We start from the raw sequence: 27,618 nt of genomic DNA on the forward strand, positions 1-27,618 counted from the left end.
CTTGAAGAGATGTCTAAGGAGATTGAGGTACTTGTATAAACTCGAGTGGGCTAGGTATTGTAAGATATCGGATATTTTAAGGCTGGATATTTTAATGTCTAAATACTCGTAAGTTTGTAGGCATGTATTATTTTCGACGAGGTGCAGTTAGTACGGATATACTCGACAAGGCTCCTATCGGAGCCGCCTGGGATAGGGATCGAATGCGATGTAATTATGAAGTCATTACTTTTTTACATGATCTTGAGTGGCATGTTATAGGTCGTCCAGACGTATCAACATGTATTTTTATATTTTGCATACGTTTGTGTCCAAACTAAATTTTGCAGGTCTTAAATGTTTCTTGATTATCGTAAATTTGTACTGATGTGGTTTAATTTTAATATTTCATAAGTTTGTAGCCAATTGTATGTAGTTTTTATGTTTTGCATCAATGTTGTACTGGTTTCGTTTTATTTTCATATTTTATAAGTTTGTAGCTAGTTTCTTATAGTCAGTTCCCTTTTCTAAGTAAACAGGTTTCTACCCATCTGCGCACCACGGCTCACGGAGCGTGCGGATTAGCATGATAATAAATAAAGGTACCGTGCCGATGTGCACGAATATCGTACTGTGCGGATATGCACGCGTGCCGATGTGCAGCACAGCCACACAAATGGACGAGGACAGCCAAACGTTCAGGATAGAACCACAGAACACTCATTGGTATTAATCTGCTTTTTGACCGGCAACACACACCTCCTGTCGGTCGAAGTGGGCTGAGAGTCAACTCTACCCTTTTTCGGCTGGTGTGGGCTAAAAGAGGCTCCTTAAACTCATCAGTTGCTGTAGACTGAGAATCCCTCTTACGGTTGTTGTGAGTTAGAACATCCTAGCCAGCTTAATGTTAGCTGCTGTGGGTTGAGTGGTCCCCTATCGAACACTCATTTTAACAATCTCGTTACAATTAGATTAAGGAAACACTTAGATGTTTGCATATTTATTATAAATATAATTTGCAATAGATTGTACAAACTTCGGAAATTTTGATAATAAAAGTGTGACAAAAGACTAAGGTCAACGTACATTTGTCTCTGCCTCAAATTGAACATGGCAGAAGCAGCCGGTTCAATCATACTCGTTTGATACACACAAATTTGGACACTTTCTCCTGCGAGACGTTCTTTTTCTCAACGGGGAACTTCGCATAATATTTATCAAGTACGTTTCATGAACGTTTCTGCCGAGATTTATTTCGACAGTAAAAATTGAGTTAATTTGTCTGGTAGTTGCAAGGCGAGAACTAGAACGGAGAAGAACACACAGGAGGAACACACTTATCACATGGCAGAATGAGGAACTGCTTCTACATTACCTTTAAACATGCCGCATTTAACTAACTATTCTGGATGGACGGAAGACCCAGACAAATTTTGCTATTTGACCATTTACCAATTCTTCAGGACTAGATTCCTGAAAACAAGAATAAACTTTGCATATGTTCCTACAATGTGTTGTTCTTCATTTTTTTTCCTCGAAATCAATAATTTAAAATTAACTTAACGCTTTCACGTACGAACAACTAAAGCTGGAGTTAATTTCTTTAAGTCGTTTCAAACTTGGCGTATTGAGCAGAGCTCATTTTTTTCACATGCATCAATGGAAGAATGACCCGATTGATGTTTACTTTTTAAAAAATAAGGACAATTCGACGACTTATACTTAAGGTCACTGAGGACCATAAGATCCATTCTTTTTATCGCTAGGACTGCAGCGCGACTTCCTTCAGAAGATCGCTCTCGAAACATTCCACAGTGTGCAGTTACATTAAACTCATTTACATCCCTAAGAAGCAGCCCAAGATTTAATGAGGAAACGGAACTGCGTTCTAATTCTCGAAGGATTCTTTTACCTTATCGAACCTCATTACATACGAGCATACTACTTGTCCACTTATATGGGTTACAACTTTGCTTTGAGAGTACACATCGTATTAGTTGTCACATAATATGTGTTTACGCTGTCAGTGCGTCAATTGAGTCTAAGTTTCTGTGTTTTGCATACTACTGATATATTGTTGACATGAGTTCATTTTTCAAAATATTATTGCTACAAGGCACCGATATTATACGTGTTAATAGAATAATGTGATTTAATCATATTACCAACGTGAGTAAAAATGCAAGTAAAACACTCATAGTCGTGTATTTGACTATTTTAAATTACGTGTTGGTCCAACAATCACCTTTAACCGCTATTTAAGCAGTACATATAACAGTTTGATTATATCCAATTAATTGATTTAGGAATTTGGTTGCTCATAACTTAGAAACAAGAAGTCCGCAAACAATAATATTTTGTATTCTCGCATATTAGGTAAAATTATATCACCATACCAAGTTGAAACCCAACCGAATAAGTTTCATTTATGTTATTTGTTCGTTTTGTTTTCCAAATCTGACTCTAAGTTTTCATTTCCTGAAAATCACTAACCAAAAAAAACCTAGAATGCGTAGTATTTCGCATACTGATATAACAGAACGAAGTATACCAATATCCCAAGTTTGATTCTATTCAGATTACTTTTGTTGATGTTTGTACTTGTTTCTGAAAACATGATTCATAGTTTGACCGTCCATATCATGGAAACTGGAAACCTGTACAACATAGTATTTCACACTGTTATACAGAGAACAAGATCTAGCTCTATGCTATGTTTGATTCCGGTTGGACAAATTTTGTTGAACTGCTACGGTGTTATTTGTCAGGAATAAAATAATATGAATGACGATAAAATAACATAACGGACATAACTAGTGTAGAGAAACTTTTTTCAAACCTTATTGTCTTTTCGAATTGAGGAAATTTGACATCATAATGTTATAGCCAAATTTGTGTATTTGGTTTTCTAAAACTTAAAATTATAATCACAATGGAACTGGCAACAGTCAGTGGTCTAGTGGTAAGTGTGTGTGCCTTTGATGTGCACGATCCTCCTTCGATACTTAGTAGGAGATCACTAAAATGTAACGCATTATCGTGGCTTAATTCCACCTTATACTATAGGTCCACGTCTTATATGGCCTCAATGCTGAACATAACGCTAAACTATATGAAATAAACAAATGAGCAACAATAAAACTTTTAAAAATAATTGCAGACCTCTTTTACTAGGAACCCAAATAAATCTCAATAGGATTTTCACACAAAAGGAAGGTAACATGTGAATGGATTTGCTCTTGTAGCATAATAGTTGTAGTTGTCATATGTGACAGTAGCTCAAACATGAAAACTTCAAACTGATCAATGTGGTCCTATAAGCTGAGCTTGAACTAAGAGCAAATGCTAGTGAAACGGGAAGAAAATAATGCCCGACGTTCTGTTTGATGTAGCAAATTAGCGAACGGCATAATGCTGGTTTAACAAATTTAAGAACGATGATATATCCCTTCAGGATTCACCACGTACGATACGCCCACAAACAATACACAACACAGTACTAAATGCAACTACTGATGCTGAAGATGGGCAAACACTTTTATTTGTGTGTGCGTTTAGGAAGTAGATAAAATACTTGAAAATCCTGAACCTAAATGCAATGATTCGTAATGTCATTTCTTTCGATCTACATGCATCAGCCTTCAAAGTATGACATACATCTCTGTGAAGTGAATAGTTATTATGTGGATGCGTTTTATCTGCATGATAGAAAATTCAGATTATCTATATGAATGGTAATTTGATCTCATCAGATATTTAGAGTAAGATAGGAAAGGATAGATCGAACAATATCTCTTTAAAACTGCTTACCAGTCAACGCATTTGAGTTATTTTAACGACTTACATCAGAAGACTAAAGGGAAATTATATGTACTTAGGTTTACTGAAGGAAAGCTATATTTGAACGATAGAACTTAAGTCTTTTGTTTACAAGAATTATAATTGTAACTAAATTAATAACATGTTAATTACATGCTTGATAGCGAAATGCAATCCATACACTATTTCTGTGTTTAATTCTCATGTAGATATATTCTAATGAAAACTGAAGTTTTTTTTCTAAAAAAGACAAATAAATAAATAAATAAATAAATGAAGAGTTACACATAAACTTGTAACATGCATATTTAGTTAGCATTTTTTTCTTACCTGTAGACGTCGTCATAAGAATTTCCGTAGATGAAAACTCCCAAAAGACTGGAATGAGCATGCAGATCTAATACAAAATCGAGTTCCACATCCTATAAAAATAAATGGTTTGTAATTGCATCTAAAACAAAATTTTAAAATTATTTTCTACTGAATTTGCTAAGTCTTGCAGTACATTATATATATATATATATATATATATATATATATATATATATATATATATATATATATCCATTTTATTACATAAGTTAAGTAACTAATACATAAATACTTATTATAAAATAGCATCATCATACTAATAAATATTCACTGAAGAGAGAAATTTACACATGTATAACTCATACTCAAGTTGAAATATGGCTATTAATTCTGAAACTGGGAAACGTACTATAAAAAAACAAACAATATAAAAAACATTATTTTAAAGTTTTCTTTTTTTTTAAATTTGTACCTTGATATTATAGATTGTTATTTCATATAATCGAAGAGCTATGTGGAACACAATCTTAAATGATTTCATTTGTTAGCACATTTGCTGCCACCGGTTCTGTTAAGAGCCCCTTGACAATATTTGGTAGGTTAATTTCATTCACAGTTACACCGAAAGTATTAACAAGGTAATTATCCATACCAGTAGATACACGCACTTCTAATCCATGAATTTACAAAGCAGGTTTCAATGAAATAATATACATGGATTGCTTGGATCTCAAGTGGTGTTACCTAAAAATTATTATTATTATTATTATTATTATTATTATTATTATTATTATTATTATTATTATTATTATTATTATTATTATTATTATTATTATTATTTTGTAAAAGAAAGAACTTTGAATTTCAATATCACATGAACAAAAAATCGTGCATATTTTAAGGTTGGAAGCAAAACTATATTTGTGGACATTATATTCTAATATTGTTAGTGAACATTGTTAGTGAACATTCTCTTGATTTAATTTACATGAGATATTGCAGTTCAAAGTTCTGTCCTGGAAAATATGAATTTTGGAGTTATACTACTTTGTATTGATTTTACGAAAGCTATGTATACAGGGCGTTAATGAACCATACCGATAAACTGTAAGAGGTGATTTCTCACATCAAAATAAGAAAAAAAGTTCCAATGAACCTGTAGCGAAAAGTGCATAGTTTCAGAGCTAGGGTTGTCCAAAATGGAAAAAGGCCAAATTTCAATAGGCCATATTTCGAATTCTAGAAACTGTGGATGGTGGTTCTTATCAGAGTAAAGGAAGAACGCATACACAATCCAAAAGTGTATATTTCACCAATTGTCAATAGGTGTAGAGGGTATTCTCTACAGGGTGTAATTCTCAGATATGTTTTCAATAGATTTTTCAGATATACCCTGATTCAAGAAGGGTTCAAAGTAGGCAAAAGGTAAGCCCTAACAACGAAGAACATCCAATGCTTTGGAGGTAAGTCAGAAGTCTTAGAAGCCGGCAGCTTCATGTTTATTTGTGTTCGGAACAACGTGTGATGATATGTATTTCGTCACGGTATATTTCACGTTTTCTTCACTTATAAGCGTGAAAGAAAACATTGCACCATGCGTTTTCCCGAGTACGAGAGAACGTGATACTGACGATCCTTAACACTTTCGACATCGCCTCAAAGTATTCCGTGTCCACTGTTATCAAGGCATATACTTTGCCTACTTTGGACCAATCATAAAATCAGAGCATATCTCAAAATTCGGTTAATGGCATGTCTGGGAATTTCATCCTGCAGAGAATAATCTGTACACCCACTGAACATTAATGAAATATAAACTTTTGGATTGCGTATGCGTGACTTCCTTTACGCTGATAAGGACTACCATCCACAGTCTCTCGAATTCGAAATAGAGCCTCTTGAAATTAGGCTTTTTTTGTGATTTTGGACAGCAATAGCTCCGAAACTATGCACTTTTCGCCATAGGTCCATATGAACTTTCCTTATGTTTATGTGAGGAATAACCTCTTAAAATTGGTCGGTATATTTAATTAACACCCTGTATATATTGAGAGAGATAGAACCATTTATACCTTCTTCTAAATTTTAAACTAACGTAAGAGAAACAGTGAAAATTTGCACCATGGAACTGTCGGTAGTGATACATTGTTTGACAGACTCTGTGATACATAAAGTTTAATATTTAATAGCACTACTTCGATCTCAGCTCGCACCAAATGAGCTTTGTAATGGACAAGTACCATGTGCGTGTTGTCTCTCGAGGTTTCCCTGTTTCCTCTCACTTTCTTGATTTTACCATTTTATTCATTTCACATCATCGCCGTCTCCTTTAGCCTAGCCGGCATAATCGACGGACGTAAAACTTAAAGATTTTTGCTCATTTTTAATATCACTTCCTAAGGTTATAGCATATTTCAAATATGCATGTTCAATGAAAATTTACAATATCAGATTTATCATTCCGTATTGCAATCTAAGGGCGCTACAGGATCACAAACATCCAAATTTTGGCGGCTACTATAGCGGTAAGTGAGGCTGGCTGCGAAATACACATCGAAATTACTATATTACCTAATATTATGATGATGAGAAAGTAGATTTCGAATAAATTTATAATGTGTTTAATAAGTTCTCATAAGTTTTAATAATTTACACTATTTTAAGTAATATGTCAAATTTACTATTTTTTTTCATATGTCCGGAATGCTTTATGATGACAACTTGCTATAAGCAGAATTACAATATTCATATTTATTTTTAAAAAAAAATCTAAATATGTGAATGTGATACTTATTTAAACCCTTTTTCGAAAGAAATTCGTTTGAGAAAATCAATTCCTTGTAACTTTCTTTCTACTAGTTCGAATACGTTATATAATGGCCATAATATTCGACAGTACGTTACCTTGGATATGCTTTACCCTGTCTTAGTCACCTGAGTAATTACTGCTGCAGAACCCCCAAAGTTTCAAAATTTCTCTCTTTTCGATGTTTGCGATATTGCAGTTTGCTACAATGCATAATAAACGTGTTATTGTAAGATTCTGTTATGCATGTAGATTTGAAATGTGTAATAACTGCATGTACTGCTATTTAAAAAATGAAACTTTATATCCGGTTGGCAATACTTTTAATGTAGTAGTGTTGGAGTGTTTGTCAAACAATGTCCTGTCGGCACTAAATTCTAGCGTTTTATATCTGTTAATTTAAAAGTTAAAACAGAGTACCAAGATAAATGGTCCACCCCATATACATATTTTCAAGTCAATTCCTCTTGTGAGTCATAAGTAAATCAATACTTAGTGGTATTTGAACATATATTTGCTAACTTGCGTCGCTTTTTTTTTGTGTGTGTGTGTGAATCAACATTTTTATACGATAAACATTTCAGGCTATCGAAACGCTGTTTCTTTGTTGGAAAAGAAAGCACATGAATTTTGATTCTTTGTCCACAAAAGAGAATGAGACTAATAAAGAAGGCTTGATCACTATTTTCTTCCTCTCTCCATTCGTTTATTCTATGGTCATTCGGAAAGTCGAATCTGAAATTGAGTTAGAGAACGTCAGTAAAAGTTGACGTTAGACAAGGCTCGTTTGGGGCATTTTCCTTCTCGCCGAATTGTTCTGATTTGTTATGAATTGTGGCGAACGCGAAGAGGATTCCGAGTGACGCTCGTGAACAGATTGCGTCAATCTGAGGAGGTCGAACACGACCATACTATCTGTTCAGAAAACCACAGCAGAACGTTTTTTTTTTTTTTTGCTTTTTCTCTATTACTGAGACTGCTTTTTATTGTATTTCTTCCAACATTTCTTCCTCTCTTCATCTTTTGTTATTCTCAAGACCAGGGTTTTTCTTCTTCTATTGGCCATCGCCGATCGTTGTGGCTTCTTCGAAAGAAAGAAAAGGAAAAAAAAACTTAATACCTACCGCATCAATAACATATAAAATACTGTTTCAAAAATGAAGTAAGAAGGATTTAAAGTTTCAAATTCATGTAGACATGTTTTCAAAATAACTCTTTCTTGAAATTCCAAATCAACCATTTTAATTTGTGTTAACTCATAAGTCTGCACTACTGTACAAAGTACAGTGTGTTCATTCAATAGAGGTGCAGTTCGGTTAGTGCTTCTGAAGTTCCCATGCTGAATTTTACAACAGCATCTCTTCCTCCCTCCATCCGTCTTTCGACCGCATTTGCGGGGTTGCAATGTCTTAACACCCACTATGTTAAACAGTAATATTCTAATTAGTAACTGCAAGGACAGTGTTGGTAACTGTAGCAACTAAGACTCCACAGGAGTTGATAAGGGGCTGTTAATTGTTTGAAATGACGGTTCTGGTTGGCCATTTAGTTATCGGGGGTGTTTTCCACAAGTTTCCGCAGACGATGACTTATTTATGGCACTAGCCACCCGATATCCTTTACATACGAACTCCGCTTCGACTGAAGAAACAAACTATAGTGGAAGTGATTTACTCATCATATTGCTAAACACAGATGTGTAAAATTTATACAAAATACTCCTTTTGTAACGGAAGCAAGGTATAATAAATAGTTTTGTTACAATCATATCCGAAGGGGACTAAAACGGAGATTAAATTTTCAAACAACAATTTTGTATCTCATAAATCCTTGAAGTTATAGAGATTAAGCTTGGTACATAAATTCTTCATTAAAATACTAGAACACGTATTTCGGCGTTTTTTTAAATTCCATTCACAGGAAGAAAAATGAAAACATTTGTATATAACCCAAATTTCCTTTTCTTTAGTCAGAAAGTATCCAATGTGAGTGAGGATTTGCTTAAGCTGGAGGTGAGTTTTATTTTGAGTTTTACGTCCCACGCTTGAGCTGGAGGTGGGAAATTCAGTATATAATCTCTTATCTAGAACAAATAATAAAGAAATACGCGTTTTAACGTTCTAAAAAATAATGATTGTATGAGGACGAAAAGTGGCATATATCTATAATATCTTACATATCTATAATATACAATTATTATTATTATTATTATTATTATTATTATTATTATTATTATTATTATTATTATTATTATTATTATTATTTTGTCACGGCACATGGACAAAACCTTCGAATTATTCAAATTGCTCGCATTACCTCAACTTTACGTCATGTATTTTGTGCTCTGTAGGATATTAAAAAGGGCAAAGAAAACTGACATTTCATGAAATACAAATTCGGTAAATGGTGATAGAGAAATGAATGGAAGAACACCTAAATATGACACGGATAGAGTGTTGTTCGCTGCAAGGTCATATGACCAGGCATCGGATAATGAGTCTCTGACATCTGATTTGAGCGTTCCGTCATTTAGATACCATGCTCCCTATGAGAATGAGGTATCAGATGCTAAGAATGATAGGAGGGAAATAATATGGTGAAAGTACATACATCGTTAAAGAAGAAAAAAACAACACATAATTTATGTATCTAGATAATCTTAAGCACCAGATCAATTGAAATTTGTGGCTCGAATCAATGGTTCTTTATCACTTAACCTCGTATATATAACTTTTATTTCTTGATGATGTAGAATGGTACCATCGATTATCAACGGGACCACCAAACATTTTTCGTAACCATTTGTTTCTGTGCAATGAACAAGTATTTCAGCTAACAATATTATAAGTATGAGTGTGTGTATACATATACCATATGGTCGGGCCAGATTTTTTTTTATGAGCATTTGCAACACAATACAGAGGTGAGATGTGTCATTATTTCTGTGCACAAATGTGATGCGCTTCAAGTTTCCATGTGAGGCAAATTACAGCAGAGGCAGATAAAATAATAATCCACACTTCTTTGTTCACTTTAGTAACACGGTATTGAAATATTGATGATATTAGCTAACATATAAGACGTAAGTATTAAATGCTACTCCCAACACATGAGGGGCTATAACGAAAATAATGGTGCACGTTTAGCTGGGTGATGGGTAGTCAGCGCATCGGCTTCCAGTTGTTATTGTTTCTGACTGTTTGGGTAAAGGTTTGCCATTTCTTAATTAAAATAGCTCCCAATTGTCTCATCATGCTGAGTGAACACCGGGAGCGTTTAATGCCCCCACTTATAATACAGTCAAGAACCACGCACATTAAAATAGCGTGTCCTAAGATTTTTTTTAATGAACATCCACCTTCTTGTTTAAAAGTTATTCTTGTAGTTGGGACCACTCAAAGACTTTTAAATTGTAAAATACTTAAGTTGATATACTTTGCCACTGATTTGCATATAATGCCACGTTCAGAATATATGCAAAATTCCTTTTTTATTGCTATTCATTCAGATTTATCGCTGTAACATCGTTGTCTGTGCTTTACATCACAACAAATCGATTCTGGAATTGTGTACTAGCAAAGCCAACATTTTCTGGTAAGTGTATATAAATGTTCAATGCTTTTTTTTTTTAGTTCAATATCCCACGATTATAGTTGAAGGTGAAGAGAACTGATGATGATGATGATCAAAATGGTGGAGTGAGGAAAGTAGTAGGAAGAAACATTATAACGACGAGAAAACCCACTTACAGAGTGTTTATCCACCACAAAACCAATTTTGTGCTCAGGGGGAACGAACGAGGGTCTCCATACACCAGAAGTTAGCGCTCTATTACTGAGACACGTGTCTCCAAAGCCTCAATTCTATAATGATATTTTATAATAATAATAATAATAATAATAATAATAATAATAATAATAATAATAATAATAATAATAATAATAATAATAATAATAATAATAATAATAATATACAATGATAACATTGATTGTTATAAATACATAAAACTACTTTATCATACTACCTAAAATTTTGAAATAACAGTGAGCAATGTTCCCTTTTGCTCTCGTTAAGATATATTAATTTAAAACATCATAATGAATCACTGATTTAATCAATAAGGAACTGTGATATTTAGAAAAGCGTTGCTTACTTCGCTATCAAACGGCAGAAGAAAACGAATTTGGCAGCGTCTCTCAAACAAACTTATAATAGAATCGCACGGTGCACAGTTGAAAAAAAAGTGATTAAAACTAAGTAACTTTTCAAAAGATTGAGCCGGAAACTTAAAAAAAGTGCATTTGCTAGTCCTATTCATAAGGTCAATGGTTTTATCGGTCAACACAATTTGAACATATTAATAAAGGTTGAAATAATAATAATACACTTTGTGGAGAATAATGAAAGTCTACTTTTATTTCCAAATGAACTCTTTCGATATTATTGCAATGTGTCCAATGTATATTAAAGTTTAAAAAAGCCCGGCAAGCAAAACTGTTTTTTTTTTTCTTTTTAAAAAAAACATGTTCCTGTGACAATCATTATTCAGTGATACAATTATGTAATATATATATTATGTAATATATATGTAATATGTAATGTAATATATTTACACTTTGTGATGAAATATGTTATGAAACGGAAAGCAATATTGTCAAACACACACACACACACACACACACACACACACACATATATATATATATATATATATATATATATATATATATATATATATATATATATATATATATATATATATATATATATATATATATATATATATATATATATATATATATGCGACGATCACTAAAAAAGTTCAGGCAATGTTGTAGTTTTGGCATTTGTGATGCAACCAAAATAAATATTTCACAGTACAGTCCTTAGGTTGCCTAATTATGAATTTGACAAGTATGAACAGGCCTAGCAGGCCAGTGTAGGAATAATGCATTTGTACAAATGAGTATATGTGGTGATCAGCTGGCGCAATTTCAAGCAACAGCGGAAATATCAAGTTCATGTACAAATTGGAAAAATCTGCTTCAGAAACTTTGACAGCCTTAGAAGCAGGTTTGCAACATTGGATGATTGGCTCTTCCATAAGATCAAAAAGCGTCTCAAAAGTAACCGTTATGCAACCATAGAAGACATCCAAATCAACGTGACAGCTGAACTTCAGAAACACCAAAAACTGACTTTCAGCATTGTTTCCAGCAATGGTAGGTGCGGTGCAACAAGTACTTGTGTTCCCAAGGTGCATATTTGGGTCATTCCATCTCAGATCGACCAATTTTCAAAGGTCTTCCCGGTGACCATCATCAATTTTCATGAAAAGTTGTACACATAAGCTGGGTACTATCACAAGAGATAAAACACCAGTTTTAAAAACATTTATGTAAATAAACCTAAAGTTATAAAAAGATATACACCACAGTGCGTAGGCCCAATATTTACCGAAATGAGCAATGTTGCGCGCAGCACGTTTTCAGAGTCTCAAAACTTTCTTAGTATGAATGACATCAAAGTTAAACTTACAGGATTTACATAACTGGACACAAAGTTTGTGCTAACAGCAGGAAAATGATTCTCCAACAACAATTTTGGCTGATATATTCATTTCAAAGCGAAATAAAAAAAAACGCGAAAAAGTAAAATATTACAAATTTCAGCATTTTTTTTAAAAAAAATGAAAAGAACAGAGTGGGTGGGGAGAACTTCTACCAGTCCTTGGACACACCATCTTTTCGACTTTCAAACAGGATAATAACGAAACTGTAAACCACTTACTTTTGTTGTAATTTAACAATGAAAATACGAAAAGAAGTAGAAACAACGAAAAATACACAAGTTGTTAACACTGTAGTAAAATTCTGATAGCTCGTACAAACTTCTGTACTTGCATACATGAAGATCATATATTCTAATTGTGATATAAATTACATCTTGTTACTGCAAAGTATGTAAGAGTTATGAATCTGTAAAACGAAACTAATTGATTTAAATCTTGAACGGTAACATAATACACTAAGTCGTCGTGGCGCAATTGGAAGCGCCTTAAATTGGCATTCGGGAGTTCGCCGCGTGTTCATGTCCTGAATGATGTCTGCCGACTGTCCTGAATGATGTTTCACAGGGTTTTCGTCAGCCCTACCAGACAAATGCCGGAATAGTACTTAGCATATTGGCTCTGGCCGATACCATCCGAAATCCTTCCCTTTGTTATATATTTAGTGTAAAATGGCGTCTGAGATGTACCTGGTGTCTGTTAACAAACAAATAAATAAAATAAATAAAAATAATGAAATCGACAAAAGATGAAGTGTATAAACAAAACTGTGAATATTTGTAACTTACAGGGTGGGCCAAAAGTCAGGTGGCACTCCTGAAACAAAAATCGTTTCTGGGCTAGATGTCCACGTTGGTCATAGATGATGAGTGGGGGTGGGGGACACAAAACACACGTTACCGGCACGACCGCCATATTGAAGTACACCATTTTCAATATCATTTTATTTTTTTTAAATGAAGGTAGCCATGCAACACAGGTTTTAAGATTGTTTTGATCAAGAATGCAATGCTGCTGTCCATTTTCTTATATCGCTAACCGTTGATGAATTATGGCTATTATATCGTTGCTGATTCCAGTAACTGGACAATGATGCTGAAGACCCAGGAACGTATCGAGATCATCCTGATGTGTGGAAATCGCAGCTCGCGAGTGGTGGCTGTAGAGTTTAATGCGCTATACCCCGAAATGGAGGCCATATTCCACAATAAAGTGGCCCAAACTCGTCAGCAGATTCCGGAAGGAGTGTTCTGTGGACGACAAATATCATGGTGGTCGCCCGAAAACGTCTACAGACAGGTAAGGAAACCACAGTTGCTGTCCCCGGATCCTTCAGTAAAAGTCCCCAATGTAGCACACGGCGTTAATTCCAGGAATGTAGAGTTAGTCGAACATCCATTTGGGGAATACTTTCCACTAACAAGTGGCACCTATACAATATTAACTTCACCAGCATCTCACAGAGGAGGATCCAGATTGTCGGGTGCAGTTTGCAGAATAGACAACAGCATAACTGGCAGCGAACCCAGACTTCTCTTTGACCGTGCTGTTCTCCGACGAGGCGCCTTTTTACGTCAACGGCATACGCCATCAAAAAACATGAGTTGCATACCTACCTTCCGCCATCTTGAAGTACGCCATTTTGAATATCACTTTATTTTTTAAATTGGAAGGTAGGCATGCGGCACATGTTTTAGGACTGTTTCTTGGTCAGGAATGAAATTCTACTGTCCATTTTGTCATGTCTCTAGCTGTTGGATAATTATGGCCTGTTTTATTCCTATTTATACCGTCACAACACATGCTCGAAATGACCACCCTGTGTAACAGTGGTATGCGCCACACACTTCTTCCATTTATCATGCACAACCAGCAATGTCTCTGAATGTACAGAATCACATGTATCCTCAATCCGCTGCACGAGATGTTGTAAATTCTGGATATTGACGGCTTATACAATTGACATAAAAAGGCGCCTTTCGGAGAACAGCACGGTCAAGAGGAAATCTTGATTAGTTGCCAGTTGTGCTGTTGCCCATCCTGCAAACTGCACCCGACAGTCTGAATCCTCCTCTGTGAGACGCTGGTAAAGAGGTGAGATCTTGTATGGGTGCCACTTTTACTGGAAAGTATCCTCCGAATGGACGTTCGACTAACTCCATATTCCTGGGATTAACACCGTGTGCTATATTGGGTGCTTTTAATGAAGGATACGACAACAACAACTGTGGTTTTATCATTTGTAGACGTCTTCGGACGACCTGCACGACGTCTGCGTCCACAGAACTCGTCTCCCAAAAGCTGCTGTTGAGTTTGGCCACATCATTGTGGGAAATGGGCTTCCATTCTGGGTGTAGCACATTAAATGCATCAGCCACCTCACGCAAGCTGCGATTTCCACACATCAGGATGATCTCAATACGTTCCTGGGTCACCAGTACCTCGTCTAGTCACTGGAATCTGCAACGATAAAACAGCCCATAATTCATCAACGATTAGTGATATGAGAAAAAGGACAGCAGCATTGCATTCCTGATCAAAAACCGTCTTAAAACATGTGCTGCATGCCTACCTTCCAACTTAAGAAGACGATATTCAAAATGGCGTATTTCAAGATGGCGGCCGTGGTGGTCACATGTGTTTTATGTCCCCCACCCCCACTCATCAGTAGACCTCTAGCCCAAAAACTTTTCTGTTACAGGACTGGTACCTGACTCTCGGCCCACCCTGTACGTTACAAATATTCATAATTTTGTTTATACAATTCGTCTTTTGTCGATTTCACTATTTTTATTTATTTATTTGTTAACAGACACCAGGTACATTTCTGACGCCATTTTACACTAAATATGTATCCAAAGGGAAGGATTTCGGGTGGTATCGGCCAGGACCACTATGCTAAAAACCATCCCGGTATTTGTCTGGTAGGGCTGAGGGAAACCCTGTGAAACATCATTCAGGACAGTCGGCAGAAATCATTCAAGACACGAACACGCGGCGACTTCCCGAATGCCAATTTAAGGCGCTCCCAATTGCGCCACGACGACTTGGTGTATTATGTTACCGTTCGAGATTTAAATCAATTAGTTTCGTTTTACAGATTCATAACTCTTACATACTTTGCAGTAACAAGATGTAATTTATATCACAATTAGAATATATGATCTTCATGTATGCAAGTACAGAAGTTTGTACGAGCTATCAGAATTGTACTACAGTGTTAACAACTTGTGTATTTTTCGTTGTTTCTACTTCTTTTCGTATTTTCATTGTTAAATTACAACAAAAGTAAGTGATTTACAGTTTCGTTATTATCCTGTTTGAAAGTCGAAAAGATGGTGTATACATGGACTGGTAGAGGCTCTCCCCACCCATTCTCTTCTTTTCCTAAAAAAAAGCTGAAATTTGTAGCATTTTACTATTTTTTTATTTCGCTTTGAAATGAATAAGAAAGAAATGTTGCTGGAAAATCATTATGCTGCGTTAGTACAAACTTTGTGTTCACTTCTGTAATTCATGTAAATTTCACTTTCATGCAATTCATAATGCGAAAGTTGTGAGACTCTAAAAAAACGTGCTGCGCGCAACATTGCTCATTTCGGCAAATATTGGGCCTACGCACTCTGGTGTTTATCTTATTATAACTTTGGTTTTACTCACAGAAATGCTTTCAAACTTGGAACTTTACCTCTTGTGATAGTACCCAGCTTATTTGTACAACTTTTGATGAAGATCCATTATGGTCACTGTGAGGGGGTGGACGAATTGAGGTGGAATGACTCATTTTGAAGCGATTAAGTCAATGTGTATCCATGTTGTGAAAATAAGTAGTTACAACAGAATGCCGGGAAGTTTTGGATTGCTCCTTTTATACATATATAGTTTCTGCTAATCAATCTCCATGAGATCATGCACAGCTCTTTTTACCTCCTCGATCTCATAGACCAAATTTGTGGCGTGCTCATAATTATTTTCAAGTGATCAAGTCAGCTTCTACCAAGAGCCAACGGCCTTCTCGGAGTGCGGATGAGCGGGTGGAGGTCAGGGCACCCTCTTGTCCTTAGGAGGGGAAATTGTTCTAAAAGGAGGATGGGCCACTAGATGGTCAACTGCATGGAGATGTAGAAAGGAAATGGGAATACTACCACATTATTTATTTCCCAGAAGGAACGAAGGAGGAGAATAAAGAAATATGATGGTTCTTCCTGAGATACAAAAAAATCCGGAGGTAAAATAGTTCCCCGTTCAGATCTCCGGGTGGGGACTACTCCTGGAAGAATCATTGGAGGAGAAATAATAGCTTTCATTTCAGCATAGGAAGCTGAGACGTACGAACTCTGCGACGTGAGGGAAAACTTGAAAATTTAAAAGTGGAAATGGACAAATGTAAAATGGACAAAGTGGGCTTAAGTGAATTGAGATGGCCAGGGAAAGAAGAGATAATATCGGGAAATTACATAATATAGCGATAAGACCAAGAATGGTGTCGCGATAGCAATGAAGAACGAAGTAGCAAGAAGTGTAACCAAAGTAGAATACTGCAGTGACCGCTTGATGTTCGTAAAACTACCTGCAAAACCAGTGGATATTGTGATAATACAAGTGTATGTGTCAACAACCGACCATGATGATAATGAAATAGAAGTAATGTATGATCAGATTAGTGACATATTGCATCAGGAAGGAAGAGGTAAAGTCAACGCCATAGTTTCGGGAGACCTCAACAGCGTAATAGGAGAAGGAGCTGCGAATAAGGTAGTGGGACCATTTGGACTAGGTAGAAGAAAATACCGAAGTCAAATGCTTATCGATTTCTGTAGGCAACATGATCTGATGGTGATGAACACGTCGTTTAAGAAACGAAAAAAAGCTGTACACGTGGAAGAGTCCAGGAGATAAAAAAACACTACCAAATCGATTACATTCTTGTGAAGCAACGTTTCAGGAATAGTGTACGAGACGTAAAAACATTGCCACAGTGGACATTGACTCGGATCACAATCTACTGGTGGTGGAAGTGCAAACCTGGTTAAAGTCGATCACAAAATGGGAGGAGAAATCGAAAAACTTAGAGCGACTAAGAAATATCGAAGATGGTGTGAAAGAAGAGATGGAAGAAAAAATATGTGCAATGGGCGATGTGGTTGACAATATAGAGAATAGATGGGAAAAAGTTAAACAGATTCTACTTGACACACTCCAAAATAACATTGGTAGGATGTAAAGAGCACCAAGAAAACCATGGATAACTGAAGCAATGCTTAAGAAGATGGAGGAACGCAGAAGGGCAAAAACACGGACATCAATGAATACAGAATCCTGAATAATGTATTGAGAAGAGAAACGGGCAAAGCCAAAGAAATGTAAATGGAACAGATATGTGAAGAAATAATGGAACTACAGCGGTGTGGCAGATATAATCTGATGCACGAGAAAGCACAAGAATTAGGAGGGAGAGCTAACAAAATATACGAACGTTCGGCATCGAAGATCAAGAAGGTAATGTAACCATTGACCATCAAAGAATCCTTAGAATTTGGGAGGACCACATAAAAGATCTACATGATCAGAAGAACCGCCCCAAAGATATTGCGATCGAAGCAGAGGAAGAGGTGGACGATGATTTAAAAGGACACAGTGTATTGAAAAGTGAAGTAGTACAAGCAAGACATGCGAAGGAAAAAGACCATTGGAGACGATGACATACCAGTAGGTTTGCTCAAGGAATTAGGAGACAATGCAATGAAAGTATTGACTTCACTTATTATCAAGATCTACCTGAGTGGAGAATGGCCAAAGGATTTTCTTGATTTTACAATAATTGCGTTGCTAAAGAAAAAGCAAGCAAAGAAGTGCAGCGATCGCAGGCCCATTAGCCTGATTTTCCACACTAGAAAGATCATTGCACGCATACTGAACAGCCGGTTGAAAAGCAAGATAGATGAGATGTTAGAAGAAGATCAATTTGGATTCCGGAAAGGAAAAACCATCGAGATGCTATTGGATTGATGAGAATTATATCAAAGAATTCCTGATGTAAAGCAAGAGTTGTGTTTGTGCTTCATCGACTGGCGAAAAGCTTTCGACCGAGTCAATTGGACGAAACTGCTGAAAATACTTAAAGAAATCGGAGCCAACTTGAGAGATCGACGACTCATTCAAAACCTGTACATAGGACCTGTACAACGAGTGAAGATGCTCTTGAATGAAGGAGAAACCAATAGTATGGAGATTGGACGAGGAGTCAGAAAAGGATGTAGTTTGTTGACCGAATTATTCAACATCTACAGTGAATGTTTAATGAAGGAAGCATTAATAGGAACTGGAAATATCAAGATTGGAGGGCAGATCACTTACAAGATCACGTATGCAGATGATACGGTTATAATAGCTAAAGACGAAGAAGGACTACAGGAGTTGATTGACAAAATAGTTGACACTGGCAAACTGTATGAAATGGAAATTAACATCGAGAAGTCGAAAGTCATGAGAATATCCCGTGGAAACACGCCCTTATGGATCAGAGTAGAACAGAAAGAACTTGAAGAGGTCGATAATTTCAAGTATCTGTGAAGTATTTTGACAAGAGACGCTTACTGCACCAAATATATCAGCCAGCTTTTCATAGGACAACCGCTAAAAAAGGGCGTTGATGAAACGGGGAACAGGAGAGCTAATTTGGCCCCCCTTGCTCATAAATTTAAGATATTAATATTGTATTGCGTACGTTGCAGCTTGGGAATGATTAAGAAGTCTAGGTCCGAATACCATAGTCAATGATGAATGAATGCAGGGCGCGTTAAAAAGAATGCATTGACAGAAAGTCATATCTTCGCAACCACAAATCCAAAATGTAAGAAATAAAAAGAAACTACGTGACAGGGTGCGATCTAGCGTTTTGTATGATTGCCGCTAGAGAGAGGAGTCCCTTTAGAGGTCATCCCCCTACCCTGAATTTGAGATCTTGGGAACAGCAATGCAGATTTAGAAACCTTTTGCTAAGTAAAGTCCAACATAAGAAAAATTGAAGTCCTTACACCTAGTTAATACGGATATTGATAAGTTATAATCCATCTCAATCAGCCGTAAGGAGCTATATTCTTATATTGCTCTCTTGCATATTTTTCGGCTCAATTATTCCAAATGTGGCTCTACCTGCGAGCTTCGAGCGTGTTAAAAGTTCTGGAAAATGGGCCTATGCAACTTTCCAGTTTTGATCATCTGTATTTCCTCCGTATTTATTCGATGCAAGAACCTCAATCGTGTTCTGTTGGACTTTGCTTATTAAAATATTTCTAAAACTGCCTTACTGCCCCCAAAATCTGAAATTCAGATGCGGGGTGGGGCCGGCGGCCCTCCTTCCCCACTGTCATCCCTGTCGAGCGGCTATCATATGAAACTATCCCACGTCTTCTCACGTGGTTTTAGTTACATTTATTTCGGATTCTTGACTGCAAAGATGTAACGTTTTGAAATAGAATTCATTTACTGAGCAAAACTAAACTTTATCGAAAATGGACTTGGATCCATTCTGATCTGAACACCCCAAATATTTTTTCTTCAATAAATTACTGATTTAACAAACAAGCAATTAAATTGGCTTGCAGAAAATATGCTAAAGTTAGCACAACACAAAGTGTTCTTTAAGCATTACTTTTCGAAAATTTATTATTTTAAATTAATTTTATTAGCATCAGTGTTCTGAAATAGTAATCAAATTTTGCAACTAAAATGTCACCCGCCTCCACGAAACGCGAGCTTAGCCCCAAAGGCACAATTAGGAAACTTACAGAACCATTAACTCCGAAATGACTTGTATTAGGGCTAAAATAACAGCACACTAGGGTATTTCTGGTAAAATTCTAACCTTAAAACAGTAACATGACTCCCTTTGCATTTGCAATTTCGAATACCAATCAAAGGCGGCCGCCATGATGCTTGGTAGCACCATTTGATGTGTCGTCAGACCACTTCCAAATTACATCACTCTCTGAACCTGTTCTCAACACACAAGGGTGGTGAGAACTTTTGTTTGACATGTATATTGATAGATTGTGTAAACTCTCTATAGTAGGAAACTGTGGCCCATTTAGGTAGATTTTAAATGCACCTAAAACATTTATTACAACCAAGAGAGTACTTATGAGAATCACTGACAAGAAATTGTAATAATAAAAGGCGGTTGTGATATGAAACAAGTTGAGGATTACTAATCTAAACTGAAATATTCTATACCCAGCACAAAGTAGTCTTACCCAGGATAAAATAAATGAAAATATAAAAAAAGAGCAAACAGACCTTAACAAATAAGTTACTACATGATTTTGAAATATATGTTTAAAATCATGTTTTAAATTGTTCCAAATGTTTAAAGCCTTTTATTCGTGTGTTTCTTAAAACATGTTTAAAACATTTTGAACATTTTTTCATGTTTTAGAAACAAGTTTTGTTCTTTTTTAAAAGTTTTTTTCCAACTCTGCTTGCTACCAAAACAAAAATGTGAAACTTTTTTTTCTGATGGCCCTAGGTGATAACCAATACACATTGGCAGTTAATTAGTCCGAGGGAAAAAAGAACATTAAAAATGAATTTTAACATCTTTTATTTCTTTTGTATAACTTTACAGTGGCCAAATATACTCATTACCAGTATTCCTAAACCTTTGCTTTGAAATGCAATAATATGCATGTATTTTTGTTTCTTTACACAACAACGCAATCGTATTACGTGAATCAAATGGCGCGGAACACAGAAGTGTAATGAGTATATCATCTTCGTAAGTTTTCTGTACATTTGTGATCACCACCTGGGATCTTAGCACATCAATAGGTACACTCATGTCCAAAATGATTGTCACATATCAATAACAGTCTTTTTGTAAGAATATAATTTGATAATGATTTTGCAGGGTACTTTTAATACTAATAATATACTTATAATCGGGAAATGTATATTTGTGGTAAATTTCACAGGAAGGAAATTATAAATACGAAAATTAGAATGAGTATAACAATATGTTGCTAAATTGACAAGAAAGGTTAATTTTCGTTTTATTGTTCTTATTTACTGCTCTTTTGACATGAAATTTGCCAAATACATATCTTCGCCGATTATACACATACTAACATTATAAGAAATACCGGGCGAATTCGTTATCAAATTATATTCCTTCAACAACACATTTATAGACATACGCCAATAATTTTGGACATGAGTGTACATAGGCATTAAGGGAAGTAAATAAGTATTTTTTTTTTCCTTTATTGAAGTGACTTCATCTCACGCACAAGTTATGTTGCAAGATCCAACAAAACGAAAGAACAGTAAAATTCAATGATATTTGCACATTATATCCTAAAATTTATGACTTCGTGAAAAGAATGTTAATGGAGAAATTCCCGCTTCACTACATTAAAAACCTCTTCTTGCATTCCATTCGAAGAAATTTCTAAAGAATAAGACTGCGGGAGAAGTAAGAAAAGTAACATAAAAATAAAAAGGATATTCTGATCGGAATGGAATCATAGAAGTAATGCAAGTTCGTGAGAGAGTACAAAGCTTATACTTTTACCCCACTTCAAGCACAGACCACATTTGCTTATATATATATATATATATATATATATATATATATATATATATATATATATATATATATATATATATATATATATATATATATATATATATATATATAAGAGAAGTATTCGAAAACCATTAATGGGAACAACTTTATTTGTACGGTGTGAAAGGCTTTTTTGCCACACTCGATTACATCAACAACGGACGAACTTATTAATATTTAGCACGGCGAATCAATGACAAATTTAATATCGAAAATTAAATGAAGTTCAGAAAGAAAGAGAAGAGAGAATTCCTTAGAACTTTTAAGTAATGAAATTTTGCTCCGCAGCTCAGCGATCTGCGAGAACAGCCAGAACGAATGGGGGGCATGGAGGAGTTAGGGGTGCACAGGAGGGAATATGGAATGGGAAGAAGATAGAATGCGAAGGATGAGAGCAAACCCAATGAAGGCTGCACGGATGCGAAAAAATAAAATAAGAAGAAGAGGCTAGCTTGGGGGCGACCCTGAGTTCCATACCAATTTTCTTTGCTAAAAGGGAGCTGCCGATCGTAATAACACAAAACGAACACTCCACCTATTGTGAACAATCATCCGTCCATGATTGGAAATATAAACCTCGAGATATCCGCTCTGAAAACGCTGGCCTCTTTGGAATGTTGTGGTTCGTGTGGCGTATAAGTGTGTGTCTTACCCATGTATGTGTGAGAGAGAGATAGAGGGAGAGAAAGGAGAGATAAACTAGATGTAGGTACTTTTTTGCGTGGAAAAGAATTGGCCAATCATCTTTCTCTAAGAGATCACATTCTCATAACTGTAGGAAGGAAATTTTAATCTTTCGCCTTGAAATATAGATTTCAAATGGGTAAAGAAGATGCGATTTAATTCCGTTTATAGATAAAAATAGTTATGGCAATCCACCCAAGTGCTTGGGCGCAATCCCCACGAATGTACCATTTCTTACCCCTTAGGTTGTGACAAAACCAGTATAACAAGTTTTGTAGACTAAAATTTATTCAATTACCAAACTTTCTCCGTTCTTAAGAGGATCGTTAAGGTACTGCAGAACTAAAGTTTGATTTTCCATTTTCAATGGAAAGTTATGCCCTCCTTTAAAAAAAATCGTGGGTACAACCTCCGTCCTAAAATCTGAATGTGATCGCCCCGGGATAAGAAAAAAAAAAGACTTTTCGAACAGTAATGATTCATGAAAGGTAGCATACAATGCATAGCTAGACGCATTATTGCTACTAAATGTAGTATTACTTTAGAGTTGATCATCATGAACATATATAGATTGTAAGACATACTGTAATTGCTGTCTTTACCTTTCTACGATCGTAAAACATGAGAGACAATGACGATAAAAAATACAACACAAAAAAAAAAAAAAAAACACGAAATGATAACAACACAGCACCAGTACTGATCCATGAATAATCTCAATTAGCATCCGTCAGTGTAAGAGCACACCTTGTTGTTTGATATATAGACCCACGAGATTTCAACACGCCCTATTTCAAATTTGAAACCCGTGGAGTGGCAGTCCATTTCGGCGTAAAGACAGTCATACACATGTAATCCAAAAATTCAAATTTCATCAATATGTAGTAGGTGAGAAAGGGATTCCCTACACGGTATGATTTCCAGACATGATTTCAACATAATTCTTACCTATGCTCTGATTTTAAGGTGGTTCCAAAGTAGGCAAAAGATAAAGGTTGACAACAGTGAACACTAAGTTCTTCAGAAGGAAGCATGAAATGTTACGGACCGCAAAATTCACTGTGCTAAAATACATCAGAAAACGCGTTATTCCGAACGCGAGTAATCATGGAGCTTCTGAGTTCCCTCCAAAACATTATGTGTTTACTATTGTAAAATTTTACGTTTTGTCTACTTTGTAAGCACATTGAAGTCAGAGCATATCTGCGAATTCTGGCCTGTACGTCGCTCGACATCCATTTTCCAAGACCGTGGTTGAGAGGTCGTGGCACCCTTGAATGGCCAGCAAGGAGTTCTGATCTAACGCCATGTGACTTCTTACTTTGCGTGTAGAGAAAGGAGGAAGTTTATCGCACAAAGCCAAAATTTCCTTGTGAATTGGGGGAGCAAACTCGCCGAGTTGTTTTCAACGTACCACTTTTTTTTTTAACATTTCGTTAATAGTCTAACTATACAACATAATTCATTTGTCCTGAAACAATCCACAAAAGGTAATCCATGCTTTTCTTTGTTTCTTTTTCTTTTTTTGAGAAAAAAGACTTCGGTGATTTATTTTCAGGACAATTGCATTACTTTCCGGCAAAAGGATACATTTTATCGGGAATTTTCTTTTCTTTTTTAACGACATTTTTGTTAGTATTTCGTAAATACATATTTCATTAATAATAGCAACCCGACATCACGCATATGGCTTGTATAACTCCACAAAGAGCAAGATTTTGGTCCTTTCTCTTTTCAAAAAACACCCAGGCGAATTTTTTCACATTTCATAACTAAGTGTTTATTAATCTTTATATTTTGTAATTACTTACAGGTAGAATCAGTAATGGACCGAGATTTTAACCCTTCACCAATTTTATTATAAAAAGTTCTAACAACAAAGTATCTCTATAATGACCAAGGTGTGCAGGTTATAATGTTCGGTATGGGTAACCCCTTAGCTTCGTAGCAGCCTCCGGAGTCCTAAAGGATTCGGTTCTAGGAAACCTCCGCTCATAGCAACCCTCACGAGGTATGGTATTTAAAGTGATCCCCTTAGCTTCATAGCAGCCTCCAGTGATTAGTTGTGGTTAGGATGACCCCTTAGTTTCATAGCAGCCTCCAGGGTTTAGGATAGGTTACGATCAGTTGGTCGCCTGATACCAGGTCCCACGGTGGTTGGTCTTTTATCTGTCCTCTTCGGGTCCTTTAGTGAGGTCCTTCTTCTTTCGGCGTTCCTCGGTGTCTTTCGTTTCGGCTTCTCGTATGCTACACTGTTTACAATCAATAGCACGTGTTGTGTTGACATGTGTTTTTGTCATGATGTGGGGATCCTTATACGCCCCCACACTGGGAAAAAATAATTTGCAAGATTATTTTTGAGAAAAATACTTAATTGTTATTAATGAAAGTTATTTGCACCACAACACTGATGCATTTGGAGACACTGTATAGACAATATAACATACTATAAACACTATAATACACTGTAAAATAACTATGAGAAAACTTGTTGTGATATACATACATACATACATACATATATATATATATATATATATATATATATATATATATATATATATATATATATATATAGTAATAACACTCTAGTTCCATCCCATCTAGGCAGGATCAAAGCAGTCACTATCATTTCCCTCAGAGTGGGCAGGAGTGTCATCACTGTAATTAATAAACATATACTAGTTCACTAATTGTTGGTTTCTATGTTTATGTAACATCCGGTGTTTATATCAGTAGAGTCTCACTTTCGTAGTAGTAGTAGGTGCCAGTGAATTGAGTCTTTCTAATGGTGAAGATATGTTTAGCCAATTGGTTAAGTTTTTGTTTTGTAACGGAGCTAATGAAAAGACGAGGCACGAATAAATTATTATTAGATTTAAGAAAAGTATAATTGTTGGTTAAGGATTTTAAAAATTTTCTTTCTAAAAAGAAATAAATAGAGAATGTTTATTTCTGGTCACTCTGTACAATGGTATCAGGAGCCTGGTTCTATGAACATCCTGTATAAGGAAAAAAAATGACGTATTAAGCATTCATGTATTTCGTATAGAAGAAGCGATGCTAGAAACACGAAAGGATTGTATCTCGACCTTCCAAGGATGAATGACTTTTGAAACTAAAAGGGAAAGAGAAAAAAATGTTGATCTTGCATTTTGCTAGAAGAATGGAAATACTAATGTAGTGAAGTTAAATAAGATAATGAGATAATTTTATAATTGAAATAAAGAATTACGATGTTATGCCAGTGCATCTTTTTTTTCCATTCTTCAGTTCTTAGTCCCTCTTCTGTTCCCGGTATGTACTTAGAATTTTGTTAAATTTTTCCTCTGGGATTTGTGCCTCTCTTCCTAATTTTGTGTTCCCTCAGTTTGGTCCTCGTAAAATGGTTTTAAACGGTACATCGCGATTTCCTGAATTCTGTGTTTGAATTTAGGTGGTAACTCGACTCGATATAAATTTGAATTAAGCTTCTCCAGGATTCGTGCTGGTCCTTGGTAATGAATAGTAATGTGTTCAGGTAAACCAATTTTTATTGTGGGATAATACACTAAAACAAGATCCCCTGGATTATAAGTTGTCTGTCGATGGCGTCTGTCGTAAAACTGCTTTTGTCTGTTATATACTTGTTCCAGGTTATTTTGTATTTTCTTCCTGATGGCTGTTAGTTTATCTCTGTCAACTTGTATCAACTATGTCAACTGCACTGTCAGTTCGCAGACTACAGAAGCCATTGTGAATGCTATCAAACGGAGCCAGCAGCCACCTCGCCAGCTGGGTGTAGCTTCCATGCCCTATTGGACGCAATGCCTTTCGAGGCTACAAGCGACGAGCAGAAGGGAAAGGTGGTTGTACCAGTCTGCACCAGACCCGGACGTCCGACGGGACAGACTAGTAAAGTATAGGGCGGTGAAGAGGACCTTCGAAAAGGCTCTCAACGTTGCTAGGGCTGCCTCATGGGAGAGTTACGTCCAGAGCAATCTGGAAACCGATCCCTGGAGTGTACCTTACAAAATTGTCAGTAAAAAGATTAGAGCGCCGGAGGCTATGCAAATCCTCCAAAAAAGTGCTAACCCTCTCACGGAGAGAGGACAGGAGACTGGTGAGCTCCTGCTCAAGGTTCTTCTCCCGGATGATAATCCGGAGGAGAACGATGCAGACCAGAGAAGAATGCGTGATGAAATCACCAACTACTATGACGCCGAAGAGGACATTTCCATGTTCTCGGGGGCAGAAATAAAGGGGGCAATCTCAGGGCTGCGGTCCGGTCGGGCAGTAGGTCCAGACGGGATAAGGCCCTAAGTCATTAAGCAATGTTCTAATGAACTTGCAGGAACGCTGATAATCCTGTACAATGCATGTCTGGAACAAAGGAGAATGCCTGCTATCTGGAAAGACGCAGAAATGGTCGTATTCAACAAGGGCGACGATAAGGATCCTCAAGATCCGAAATCGTACAGGCCAATTTCCTGATTGAATGTGTTGGGCAAAGTGCAAGGAAAGTTGCTTATACGGAAGTTGACTCTGTATTCCGCCAGAGAACTGGAATGGTTGCCAATCAGTATGGTTTCTGTCCGCGGAAATCAACTGAGGATGCAGTTAACCATGCACTCAGGGTGATCAAGGAGTCTCCAACGAAATATACCATTGGTATTTTCGTTGATATTTCTGGGGCTTTCGATAATCTCTGGTGGCCAACCCTTTCCGGGCGCCTTAGGGAGATGCGATGCCCTAGAAACTTCTATGAGATGTTCCGAGATTACTGCAGGAACAGGAACATACGGTTCCAGACCGGAGATGTTCGCATCTCCAAAATCTGCACCA

General features: G+C 36.2%; 1 protein-coding gene across 1 annotated transcript in view; it reads right to left on the bottom strand.

Moving 5' to 3' along the window:
• The window catches only part of LOC145687377 (cytosolic carboxypeptidase 6), a 2,130,613-nt gene that overhangs the window by 553,441 nt on the left and 1,549,554 nt on the right, over positions 1-27,618 (bottom strand). Inside the window, exon 9 of the mRNA XM_081760832.1 lies at positions 4,129-4,220. Within this exon, the coding sequence (XP_081616958.1) occupies positions 4,129-4,220 (92 nt within the window). The remainder of the gene's footprint in view (positions 1-4,128; positions 4,221-27,618) is intronic.

Source organism: Thermobia domestica, chromosome 6, assembly GCF_964235325.1.
Source record: "Thermobia domestica chromosome 6, izTheDome1.hap1.1, whole genome shotgun sequence".
Taxonomy (NCBI): Eukaryota; Metazoa; Arthropoda; class Insecta; order Zygentoma; family Lepismatidae; genus Thermobia; species Thermobia domestica.